The sequence below is a fragment of the Micromys minutus genome, assembly GCF_963924665.1.
Source record: "Micromys minutus genome assembly, chromosome: 12".
Lineage (NCBI taxonomy): Eukaryota > Metazoa > Chordata > Mammalia > Rodentia > Muridae > Micromys > Micromys minutus.
The window spans coordinates 49874213-49887800 of NC_137981.1; the positions used below are offsets into that span (position 1 = coordinate 49874213).

General features: G+C 47.5%; 1 protein-coding gene across 2 annotated transcripts in view; it reads right to left on the minus strand.

Annotated features, from left to right (window-relative positions):
- Window positions 1-13588, minus strand: part of GFRA2 (GDNF family receptor alpha 2) — a 216693-nt gene that overhangs the window by 134954 nt on the left and 68151 nt on the right. For both annotated transcript variants that reach the window (XM_080926003.1, XM_080926002.1), the window contains exons 5-7: window positions 7760-7869; window positions 6924-7064; window positions 5713-5885 (exon numbers count right to left, since the gene is read on the minus strand). In XM_080926003.1, the coding sequence (XP_080782129.1) occupies window positions 5713-5885; window positions 6924-7064; window positions 7760-7869 (424 nt within the window). The remainder of the gene's footprint in view (window positions 1-5712; window positions 5886-6923; window positions 7065-7759; window positions 7870-13588) is intronic.

The window sequence follows — 13588 nt, forward strand, 5'->3', positions numbered from 1 at the left end:
CAGCCCAATGGGATTCAAGGTCCTTGCCTCATTCCAATTAAAGGCATCCCATGTTTGTTTCATTAATGTATTTTAGGGTTACACATAAAATTGTTCTTAAATAGTCTATTGCTTTAAGAAAAATAAAACCCGAGAAAACAACTCAGCTAAAAAATTACTGAAGGTGCACAACCCTGGACAGATGTTCCAGTAGCCCATACAGGCTCTTAGACTTAAGACACTGGTAGCCAAACAGGATTCTACACCAAGATCAAGGCACAAAGAAAAGGGAATGTTCTCAGGCCTCAAGACAGAAAAGAACCCTGTTCTCCAGCTTTACCAGAAATGCAGAGGTAAGCTTTGAACACACATGCCCTCTAGGGCTCCTGACCTAAGCCTACATTCCTCCCCAGAGTGACCAGGGCCCAACGACTTATCCCAACCAGAGAGAAAAATCATTCAGAACTTCAGGACAGTAGATTCCAGGGCTGTGAGAGGCCACATCCATACCGTAAGGATTACCCGTCAGGTCTGCCCACACTGCCCACGTGCTCTAAGACTTTTATAGCTCTAGAACTCTCTACCTCCCTGGTTCCATTCATTGTCTACACTTCAGGACTTAAATCCTTTCAAGGTAGTCTGGAACAGAATAAGAAGCAGGGACCCGGCAAGACAGAGCCCTGGGCTCAAGACTTGGTTGTTCATTGCCCAAGACAAATTTACTGAGCCCAGTCTTCCCAGCTAAAAAAATGACCTAGACATATGTATACATCTCACTAAGCTACTAAGGTGTTCTCATATGTGAGACAAGTGACATGTGCGAACCCCACAGATCTCAAAATTGCCTGTTGGTAGCACAAAGTGCAAAGCAGAACCCAAGAGCCCAGTGCCCAAGTGACAGGGAAGGAGCCTTGAGGTCAGCAGATTCAACCCAAGTAAGCCTGCAGTCTGGAATCACTTAGTGATGGGTAACTCGGGAAGCATCCCACTCTTTCCAAGAACTCCTCTGCCCTCTCCACAACATGACAACTGTGGAGGCAAAAGGCTAGAAAAACCTCTGCCCTCCTGGTTCCAGAAAAGCAGGTGGCTACGGTGACCTCTAACCGCTAACCCAAGGCCCCTCTCCACCTAGTTCTTCTAGTCATGCAAGTCAGCAGGAAGGGGAGGTCCCAGCCTGGCTTTTCTAACACTAGTACATGGGTGGGGAGGAGCAGAGAGATAGGAGTTCTACTCCCTAACACCAGAACACAGAGGCTCAGATTCAGTGCCTCCCTCCCTAACTGGATGTGGCTGCTCCCTTCTCTTCTCAAGCCTGTAAATATGAGTATCACAAGAATCTTCCAGAAGGCCTCCTTGATTCTCTGCATCTCTCCCTTGCCAAGCGACCTCCACCCACAGTCAGATTAACTCCTGTAATTTTGGCTCCAGGTAGATTCCACATACCCACTTGGCCAAAGTTTGTCAAGACCTCAGTGTTCACCACTGTCTGCCTATTCTATGTGTACAGGACCCACTCCTCACAACACAGAACTCCCTGTCCTGACAAACTGTCATTCTTATGAGATCAAAGCCACGGATCTGCAAATGTTTTCAGTAAAGGGCCAGTGGCAACCATTTTAGGCTTTGCAGCCAGAATGACTGTCACAACTTTCTACAATGCTGCCTATGGCACAGGGACAATATGCAAACATCCTAAGTCATCAGCTCAGCTCTTCCCTCTGCCTGCCACACCCTTGTTTACCCCAAACTATGTACTCAATGCCCATTTAATTTCTCCAGCCCTGGCAGCAGGTTTGCCACGCTGGCTTAGTCGGCGGCTTTCGATGACAAACAAGGCAAGCCCTCCAACCCTAAACCCAAGTAGATCAACCATCTGAATGGGACTCCTGCCTATCCCACTGTTATGAGGAACAGGGTACTCGACGATTAAAGTTCTCAGTCTCAGGAGTCAGTGTAGAGTTAGTTTCTGTTGAACAAATGATGACATGTACTAATGTGTCCCCTAGTCCTGGGCTCTAGTACCAATGGGCCTCGGGAAGAGAGCCACACAGTAAGAGTATGGGGTGAGTAATGACAGAAATGCTGCCATTTTGAGGCCTACTTCGGGCATCAGGTGAGGATCTTACAACAATCCTTTAGTCCCCTTTTCAACTGTCCAAGATAATTGTGACAGGGCAGCCTCCTGCCTCAGACTTCAGAAACAAACACCTTGGTTATCTAAGACTGGCCTGCCTCCCAGCCAGAGACCAGTGGGGTAGAGGGAAAGGCAAGAATATTCACACAAGGTTCAGATATGGGCAGATCTTGAGGCTGGAGACCAGCTCAGAATATATCAGAAGCTCTCAAAGTTGCAGAGACAGAAAGCCATACAAAGGGAGCCAGAGTTGGGTTGTTTCTAAGAAACAACCTGAGGCTACATCAAAGATGTTGGACAAAGTACCAACTCAGGGTTCCCTGTGCTATGTGACATTCTTGCATCCCTATCCAGCAGGCCTTCCATTAGAATAAGAGATCTCAACCCCACATCTACTTTTTTGTTCAGAGCAGACTTGAGAGGGAGAGAGCAGAAGGCAACTAGAGGCCCAGAGGTCCTGGCCCTGCTCAGCTGCCAAGTGGCCATGACGTCACAAACAGGTTATTGCCTACCCTTGAACCCTCCAGTGTGAGGAAGAGTTGTTAAAAGATCCATGCAGGCTTAACACCTAGGCACACCTTGGGTTCCCATCAAGATGCTATCTCTAGGGGCCCCTTGAGTTTCCCCCAAGGAAGGAAAGATAGATAAGAGGAAATAGGAAACATAATCTTGCCTCTTCCAAGCTTTATTTTGGAATACATAGGTTCCCTAACCCTAACCTGAACTTCCTGATCTGCCCCCATTTGGGAACTTTTTCTATAGTCATACTGAACTCTCAAGTTCATCACAACCACCAAAGAGTCATAGATCAGAGATATTGCACATTAACAGAATAGACAGAAGAGGGGTATAGATGGGGAGAAGTAGAGCCCCCAGCTGAGGCAGGGCAAAGCAGCCTTGCATGGGTGGAAGGGGGTTCCAAAAAAAAAAAAAGTTAATCAGTGATTCAGAAGTGCTCACCTAACACTTCTGAGCAGGAATTTAAGAAGCAATGGTGTGCAGGTGTCTACTAAGTGCCTTATTTTCTTCCTTGTCTTCTAGAATGGCTGTCCCTGGTATCCTGTTCAGTGACTTAGTCAATGGGTGCCAGGCTGATAACCCCTAGGGCCGTGGGCTGCTAATGAGCATCCCACCCCCATTCCGGCCCCAGAACTTCCTAATCCTTGTCTTTGGGCAGCAAGCCTCAGTATACAACGCATGTTCACATCATCTCCCATACAGTTTGTTCATCTTCTTCCCTGGAATCAAAACAGGATTAAGTCAAGCCCCCCAGACTAGAGCCTGTGAAAGCCCATGTTTTAGGTAGACATAAAAAACTAAGCAAGGATGCTTTAGCAACTGAAAACACAAACAACAAATGGGGGTCCATGAGATAGCATAGCCAGTAAAAGTGTAAACCCGGTGACCTGAATTCAAGCCCCAGAAACCCTCACGGTGGTGGAAGGAGAGAATTGACTCCACAAAGTTGTCCTCTGACCTCTACATATGTGCCATGGCATGTGCACCTGTGTATACATATCATACACAAACAGAGTCACAGATAACAATAATTGATTGATTGATAAATATGTAAAGAATTCTTTTCTCTAAGAAGAAATAATGAGATGTGGAGTTATCAGGCACTGAAGAGTCTTGGATGAAGGCTCATGCTGCATCAGTGAACTTCTCCATGCCCACAAGGGATCACAGGTATAACAGTAACACCAACTTTGGGCTAATGTAGCTCCTCCACAGATGAGCTTTCTCCAAAAAAGTTTGGACTCAAGAGTACCCTCTGGAGTCCTGTAAAGCATAGAAGGACACCTGACAGGTGGCACAACTCTGACCAACCTGTCTAGCACGTTGGCATAAAATTGAGCTGACATCTGTCTATGGAGTGGGAACATAACCCCTCCTAGGGCAACCATTCAGGTATGCCCAATGTGATTAAGAGGGAGCAAAGATGACATGGATACATCCGCCCAAACCAGGGAGGGTGGCTTAATAGAGGAAGTAAGTAACAAAGGAAAGTTCCAACTGAAGGTATTTAAAGGAGACCGTTGCTGATAATGAGACTCCAGCAAGGAGCCGAAGAAACAGTGGCTTTCCTAACCACAAGGGTCACTGGCACAGAGCTGTGATTTGATGGGTACCCATGAGGAACTTGCTCAGGTTTGAATTCTGGTACTATGAATGTTAAGTTCTATTGATCAGAGAAGCCCACCACCAAGCATCTCAGGTCCCCCCAAACCTTCTCATAGGCTGTGTCGCTGTTCGTTCCAGATCCCAGCAACGCATTCAGCCAATCACTGTCAACTCCTGCCTGAAACATCTCCTGTACACTCTACCGACACCTCACTGCTTGCCTTCTACTCATTTTTGCATTCTGAACTAGATTTTCTTCCAAATATTTTGTTCTGTGTGTGTGTGTGTGTGTCTGTCTGTCTGTCTGCCTGCCTGCCTGTCTGTGCTTGTGTATGAGTATGCATCTGACTTGCTTAGGGAGCTCCTCTTTAGCAGACAAGCAGTTACCATGAAGGATGTCATTGTTTGACCACCAAAATCATAAAGACTCTATGTCTTAGAGTTTCTATGGCTATGATGAAATATCATGGCCAAAAGCAAGTTAGGGAGCAAAGAATTTATTTGACTTAAACTTCCTCATCGTAGTCCATCAAGCCAGAAGAGGAATAGAAACTCAAACAGGCCAGGAATCTGAAGGCAGGGACTGATGCAGAAGCTATGGAAGAGTACTGCTTATTGGCTTGCTCCCCGTGCATTGCTCAACCTGCTTTTATATATAGAACCTAGAACTACCAGCCCAGGGGTGGTACCACCCATAGTGGACTACACCATCCTCCATCAATCACTAATTAAGAAAATATCGCACAGCCTGATCTTATGGAAGCATTTTAGAGGTTTCTTCCTCTTAGGTGACTATAGTTTGTGTCAAGTTGACATAAATCTAGCCAGTTCACTGTACAACCCAAAACAATATCAACTTCACTCACCAATATTTCCCTATAAGCTCATATAAGACTTAGGATATACTGGGTCTATATGTTCCATTGTATGCATGGATGGATGAATGGATGGATGGATGGATGGATGGATGGATGGATGAACGGACGGATGGATGAATGGACAAAGAGACAATGTAAGTCTTAGATTCAGATGAAGGTTTGAAAATTCATGTCACCAACAGTCAGCACAGGTATTTCTAAGATCTCTGAATCACTTTCCTGAACATCAAATAGGAATGTTGTCTCCTCATTGTGAATTCAATAAGATGAGAATTAACAGCAGACTAGCTGACAGTTGCCAGACAGTAGCAGTATGGTAACTATTACATTTCTCTTGTGCCTCCGTATGTCTAATACATGCTGTTAGGTAACAGGTGTTTTCATATTTGCCAAGAAAATGCCTAAATTAACAAAAAGATGCAAAAAGTTCTTTCGTAACACCCTACCCTCTTGGGCTCCTAAACTCAAGGAACCTTCAATGTTCCTTCAGTGGCCCCAGTTGAAGGGTTTCCCATATCATGTCTGACACTATGGTGTAGTCTATATCTTAAGCCATCACAAGCTGCAGCTCCCAAGCTTCAGGCATACACTCCTCACCTGAATAGAAGTGCAGGTGGTAATGACACTGGTCCCCAGGCTGGTGCTATCACTGAGGTCATCCGGCAGTGAAGGCGTCTTCTCCACCCGAGGGGCCTGCGTAGCTGGGAGTGAGGGTCCTTTGGGAGACATGTTCACATCTGTGCCGTTGCCAAAGGCCTGAATGGCATTCCCTGAGAGAGGACAGATAGAAACAGCAAAATCAGAAATCACTTCCATCATGTCTGGGAAACTTATTCCTAACCACTACCCTCCCAAAGGGACCCAGAAACTGAAGACAAAAATGGTAGGATATTAGAATTTGGCTCTGCTAAAGATTCTTTCAGAAGAGCTAGACTCGGCTCTCTGCTCTGCAACCTCTTCAAGTCTGTGCTCCTCTAGGCAGCATCGGAACCTTTTCAAAGTAGACCATCAGCTGTTCCTTGCCTTTTCAACTGACCCAGCTGTCCTCGAGAGATAGTCTCTGAGAAGCCTTGAGTTCTCCCTCCTTGTCCCAGAGGACTTGGGTATCTGAACTCTGATACCACAGAGAACTAACTGTACCCTACAACTTCCATCTGTGCTGGGATCACAGGTTTACCTCCATGTAGCTACATGTCCTTTAAGGACAGGCACTGGGCTCTATCTCTGAATTCCTGAACAGTCAGGAAAGGAATGAAAGACAGATGAACAGAGGGAAGAAAGTAGAGAAATGGATAGGGGGTGGGGAGATGTGCATGTGGAATACTCAGCAAGGGAGGTCAGGCTGTAAAAACCAAAGGCAGGCTGCATTTAACTGGGACCTACTCCCCCTGAAGCCTTTAGACCAGTAGCTGAGTGACTCTTTTTTAAGTCCTCAATTCCAACAAGATAGAGCCACTACATGGAGAGGATGCCTGTGGCCCTCAGGAGAAGACTCAGTCTTCAAGAGAAACTGGCTGATACTGTCAGAACAGCTGACTAAAGTTCTTCTGTATTGACCTTCCATGGGCTTAGGGACTCTGATGGTAGACTTGGGCAGCCCGTTAAGAGTTCTAGTATGAAATACTTCAGGTCTCTGTAGAAAGCCCTATACAGTGCAGAAGCCCCACAGGTTTCACTGGCCATCCTAACAAGATGAGAGGAAAATGACCAAGGTGGGCAGCTCTAGGTTCCCTCTCAGGTAGCAGAAATGTACGCTGAGTAGGGGACAGAAGGGACATAAAGGCATGGGAAAGTCTTCTCAGACTTACGGAGGCATGGGTTCTCTGTGAAGTCCCTAAGGAACTTCTCACACTCTTCTTCCATGTTCCCACTGCCACGACAACTGCACCAGGGAGACACCACGATGCCCGTGGGGCTGGAGTCCACATAGTTGGGTGTCATATCAAACCCTGGAAGGGAGAAAGGGAAGAGATACAGCTGCACGGGCACAGTGGGACAAAGGTTCATGCTTGCCCTCCCACTTGCCCCCACCCCCCAAAACACAGGTACCCTAACTTACAATACTAACTCGGAGCATAATTATCACTGGTGACTATGAGGTCAGCAGAAACAAAAGGAAGGTCAAAAGCCCTGAGAACCACCAGACTCTGTGTCATAGGGAGGGCAGAAAAGAACCCAGTAGCTCCCACCCAGCCTTCAGGCTCCCTTGCTTTCTACCTCACAAACATGCGGAGTGATTCTTCTGGAATCAAGGAGTTACAGGTTCCCACCCTGGGTTGAATCTCTGTGCTATCACTTATCAACTAAGTAAACCTGGTCAAGGAACTCAGTTTCTCTTAAGCATCCTGTTTCTCACCTGGGAAATAGAAACATCAACCTCTCTTTAGTGGAAGCTCCACATTGACTCATTAGCTGCACCTAGAAGGCTGTAGCTTAATTTCCAAAGCCCTGGAACAAAGACTCGGGGGGGGCCCTCCTGGTGAGGAGGTGGCCTTCCTCTCCCTTAGCTGCTCTGCCTGAATCTGCCGCAGGCAAGGTTATGCTGTCATTCTCTTCCAACAGCCTTGGGGCTGGGCTGCAGCAAACCCCCACCCCAGTGAGGGAGGAAACTACTGAAAGTACAGAAAATGTAAGCAGGGCTCACCAATCATGCCAGCATAGGAGCCCAGACATGCCTGGTAGTTGTCCGCAGGGCAGCTGGTGATTGTCCGGTAGGAGGCTCGACAGTTGGCGTGGAAGTCTGCCAGACGGGACCTGGTGTCGGGAAAAGACCCAAGGAGGAAACAGTTTAGTCTGGCAGCCTGCTCCAGTCTCCTCCACACTGCCTGGGGCTCCACACTGCAGATCCTAGAACCTGAGGGGAGTAGAAAGTGAAGGGAGACCTATGGGGCTGGGCACAGTGCAATTTAAAAGCCCAAGCGAATCCTGTACCTGTAATACCAGCACTTAGAGGGCTAAAGCGGGAAGCTTTGAGGCCAACCTGAGCTAGTGAGTTCCAAGCCAGCCTGCAACATAGTGTGTGACCTGTTGCAAAAAAAAAAAAAAAAAAAAAAAAAAAGAGCAAAACTAAAGAACTATTCTCTAAACGGTTCTTGCTATCAGAAAAACAGGGGTGGGGCTGTGCTGGTAGACAGTACCCACGTCTGGGACCCGGAAGGAGGTTCTGCTTTCTGACAGCTAGAGTCTTGAAGAATGTTGTCCATATCCTGGAATGTGCTGCTCTTCCAGATCCAAAGTGGATCTAATGATCCCTACTCTAGCCTGTAGCTCAAAAAAGCCAAACTCAGAGAGAAGGAAGGGTCTCCTTAGCATGAGGCATCTCCTCATCCGGCTCTTCTGTATCCCTGCCTCCTCGGCTCACCAGGCATAGCCCACCTTTTAAATGTTTCTCTTCATGGACTAGCATGCCATCACCCATTGTCACCAGTACCTGTGACATTGCTTTGTAACCACCTGTGCCTGGATCACTCAGGTCCAGGCCTGTTCTCTAACCCCAGCCTCAGAGTTGAATGTGACACTAAGTCACACCCTTGGTTAGCTCCCTTCCTTCTCCCTTTACCCATAGTGCTCTGGCCACAGAGGGTTCCATCAGCCTGGACTGGAGAGGATGCTCCCCCCTTATCCTGTCTAAGACAGCCATCATCTCCTACAGGGGAGTGTCCTACCCATGTGACCTCATTGATCAGAGAGTCTATTTCTGCCATAAGCTGCCTGGTCTCTGGTATAACCCTGGGAGACACTATAGGGTTTTCAAAGTCTCCACTTTGGCCAAATCTCCCCCCAGAAGGAAGCAATAGGAGGAGATAACGGAAGGATGGAGAATCCTATATTGTGAGCGACCCCTGTTTACCATCTGTATGAAGTTGTTTAAACATCTTCTCAGTGGATTATTTAAACACACCCTCTAACTGAAATGCAAGCGTCCATTTAAATTCCATGGGGACACGTATAGAACCTATCTCCTACTTCCTGAATCCCCAAAGCCACCGAAACCTTCGACACAGAGGTATTGTCCCATGATCATGTGGATTTGCCTCCCCCCGCCCCCTCAGTGCAACTACACAGAAAGTCTAGACCAGGCAATTTAACAGCACAGACTTGCTGGCATCCCTTTGTAACATCCATTGCTAACAAGGCAACTTTCTCCATCCATATCCTCCAAAAGCATGTTAAACGTGGATGATAGTTATCCCTCATCTTTGCTCCAACTTGGAGCATATCCCCTGGCACGTGACTGGCGGGAATGGTGAGCATGTCACTATGGAATCAGAAGGGAACCCCAGTGACATGTTCAAGGCAGCAAGTTCCCCACTCACTGATTAGGGCACAGGGCTTTGGTGAAATGTTACTATCTTCTCAGTTCCTTACAAATAACATGATCATTAAAATCGGAGCCAAGGATTCCAGCTAGACATGTCTGGTGAAAGCCTCTTGAACTGCTCCAATCGCCACCAGCATCCAGAGCAGCCTTCTCCTCTCTAACAAGTTTGGGTCCAAGATGACATGACACTAGGAACCCTGCATATCTTTTGGCTGGCTTTGAAGTACGAGGGAGGAGCCTCTCAAAGTCACCAACTCCAAGGCTGGAGAAGGGAAGCATAAATGGGAAGATATGCAAAATGTCGTTTGAGAGACCTAGGGCGTTTCACTAGCAAACGAGAGATCAGCCAAGCTCTGTAGGAGAAGCGGGGGTAAGGATGCAAAGCCAGAGAACAGAAGGTAAAAGAGTACAGACCCCTCCAAGGGTGGCCAGAGGGGCTCCTGAGCTAGCAAGAAGGATGCCAGTCCAGCGCTGGAAAAGCCATCTGTCACATGATGGTGCTCAAGCCCTTGTTCTATTGTGTGACCTGGGGCTCACTGGCTACGTCTCTGGTACTCAATGTCCCCACTTAAATAGAAAGCTATGCTTGCCCAGGGCCTCAATAAAGCGGCGAGAGATACTGGGCAAAGCAGCTCCCAACGTAGATAGGACTCATCATCTTTGCTGCCTCTCCCCCCAACACGATGCCTGGCAAGTGCCAACAGGAAATGACTATTCACGACCCACAGAGAACAGAAACACACCATTTATCCCGTGTGCACAATGTGAGCATGTCATGGTAAGGGAGGGTTCCAGGGGCAGCTTGCTGGATGCCAGGAAGACCCTGCCCTCCTGAAACCACTGATCCTTCCCATGCCGAGATGAATGCAGTTGTGGGGGCGTCGGGGGATGGGGGAAGGGGAGGGGAGCAGGCTGTAGAAACTAGGAAATGTGCGCAGGGCCGCACAGCTCAGCCCCTGGCGTAATGTACAGGGAAAACACCATCTCAGCCTCGTGAGGCTGCAGCCTACTACCCCCCAAAGAAGCCTGGTGGTTAGTGCCAGAAACCCCAGACACAACACCGTTCAGAGTAAAGGATGTGGATTTGGACCGCCGGTTGGTGAGGGGACCGGAAAGGAAGGAAGCAGCCAGGCAGACCTTCTGCCGTCATCTTCGCCGCTCTAGGCATCATGGCAGCTTGGCAAGCAAAGGGGACAAATGGGGCCATTTAGGAGGTTGCCAAGTCCAAGTCTCCAGGAGGCCTTTGATTGCTCAAGTTTCCCTCTGCTTCTCAATCTGTGATAAACCCACAGCAGTGAGCTCCCTCGGCCAGCACCAGAGACCAAGTGGGTTCAATTTCCTCCGGGCCCTTTACATACTCCAACTCCAGCGCGATGAGAACCAACCACAGGGGCACTCCAGACCAAACCAGTCTATGTGGGTGCCATCTGGGGATGGTCACCTCCTCTAAGCAAAATGTCACTCACCTCCTATACCCTGGATGTTACCCATCTCCTGGATTCCATTTCTGCTGCCAAGAGCTGATATTTACCAGATCAGTCTCCCCACTTACCAGATTTAAGACCTCCCCGAAAAGAGATGGTTGTGAAGAAACCACTGAGAGGGGAAAACATGAAGACAAACAGAGAAAGGAGCAGAGAGCCAGCAAGAGAGCCGAAATGCACACAAACTAAATTCCCCTCACTGAGCCCAGGGGAGCAGGTGGAGTGCCCCAAAATCACAAGCCCTCTTTGAGCCTGGTTCATCACAGCTGTGGACTGTTCAATCACTAGAAGCAGCAGGAGAGAGACACTTGACCCTAATTTGATGGAAAGGTAGCCATATTAGATGCAGTATGCTCGTTTCATTGGAATTTCAGATGGATGTTATCATCATCATCATCATCATCATCATCATCATCATTATTATTATTATTATTATTTTACATCTCACACACACTTATAACTAAAAAAAAGTTTTTTTTTTTCCAACTAGGTATCCTATCTTTTTAATCTGTTACCACGGGTGCCCTGGCCAGAGGAGAAAGAGCAGAGCTGAGATGCAGAAAGGAACCCATATAGCACATTCTCAAGAGATATATAGCACATTCACCACCCCCAGACCACCCCCAGCCCCATATGGGAAAGGGTCTTTTTGAGCTTACCATTCCAAAAGGATATGAGCCCAACCTGACCGGGAAGTATGCCAGCAAGTGACAGGCAGGAAGCTAAGAGCTCACGTCTTGAAAGGTTGTCCCAAAGCAGAGAATGCAAAGTACAGGTAGGGTAATGCTGTAAGCACTTTAAAACCCTCCCCTCCAGTGAGACACCTCTGCCAGCAAGGCAGCACCATGAACAACTCCTTACAGTGGTTCTCAGAGTGTAGTAAAACAGACTGCCAGCACTGTTGGACATGCAAATTCTCTACGCTCTGCCCGGAACATGCCCTGCCTAAAATTGCAGCAGCAGAGCTGTGAATGTCACTACCAGGCCCCCAGGTGCTAGAATGGCAGGCTCTGAGTCTCAAGTGTGGCAGTCTACACAGGCTTCAGAGTCGGGCTTGGTGGTACCTCACACATCCTGGCCTCCGCTTTAAACACCACTGCTTTATGCCCCAAGCATGGAAGAAAGAAAGCCCAAGGAGGACTGTGGTTGCATGTAAAATATGCATGCTTCTATATGCATACATATGTGCACACACACACAAACACACACACACACACTTGCATCCAAAGAGACTCATAGTACACAGCAACAGGGACATGCCCTTATGATTACTTTATATGTGGTGTTATCCAAAAGAAAGGACACGGTTTTGTGTCCTTTTTTAGTGACATTCATTCTTGGCCCAGGCTACCACACCTTTACAAGTCTGCTTAGGATGGCGACATTTGGATCTGAAGGGTCCCCACAGGCTTGTGCATCGGGTGCATGTTCTCAGCTACTGGTGCTATCTTAAGGGACTGAGGAGCCTTAGGATGTGGGACCTAGCAGCCAATTAGAAATGGGACTTTGAAGGTTTTAGCCTAATCCCAAATTCTGGCCATCATCTGCTTCCTGTCCATCAGTGATGTAAGGGTTCTGTTGTTGTTGTTGTTTGGTTTGGTTTTGTCCAAGTATCACAGAGAAACTAACACAGGAGGTGAATTTCTCGGTTGGATCCCCAGAGCATTATAATGCATGGTTTCTGGCATGCCGTTCTTTCATCTCTTGATCTGTAGCTCTTCTGTGGCTAGAATGGGAGCCAATGAGTCCCAGTTTGTTGATGTACGTCAATCAGAATGGTCCTATCACCAGCACCGGCAACTGTCGATGACACCACATTCGAACATTTCGTGGAAGGATAAAGTGTTCCCAAGAAGAGAGAATGGCTCGGGATAGACTGTATAACCAATACCTTCTGGAACCTGGAGACACCTGGTCTAGATTGGATCAGGTATGAAACCCTTTCTCCTGGCCATTATGGTCGAAAGGGGGAGTGGGGCTGACTAAGCTTCTCCTGATGGAGCAGGAAGGAAAGAACATCATTCACTTCCTGGTTCTCTAGGCTTGAGCGCAAACATAGCAGGTCCACAGTTGTCTTTGGGGTCACATTAAGGACGCGTGCATAGCAATCTGAATAAAGAAAGGGAGGAGGGGAGGGGGATGGAAAGGAAGGAAAAGAGGGAGGAGAGAGAGAAAGGAAAGAGGAAGGGGAGAGATTTCCTCCCTTGCTCCTTGGGATACACTAGCTCTTCCATGTTTTACTTTAAAAACCAATCGATTACTTTTATTTTTAACCTAGCTGTGTCTCTGTTAGTCAAACTAAAAGAAAAAAAATGACTACTACTTAACTTCACTCTCTGATATTAAAAGGCTTTCTCTAGCCAAGCTTGAAACGACCAGGAAAAAAAAGCACACTGTGAAAAGGTTACACGGAAGCCCACGGAGATGACTCACTGGGCAAAGTGCTTGCCTCCCAAACGAGGACCTGATTTCAATCCACAGCACCCCCCCCCAAAAAAAATAAAAACAAACAAACAAACAAAAAACTAGGCATGATGCTACCTGCTCACAATTCTAGGGCTGGGGAGACAGAAGCAGGAGGTCATAGAGTTCATTAGCCAGCCAAGCCTAATAAATGAGCTCCAGGCCAATGAGAGACCTTTCTCAGATGAAGGGAACAGAATGAAAC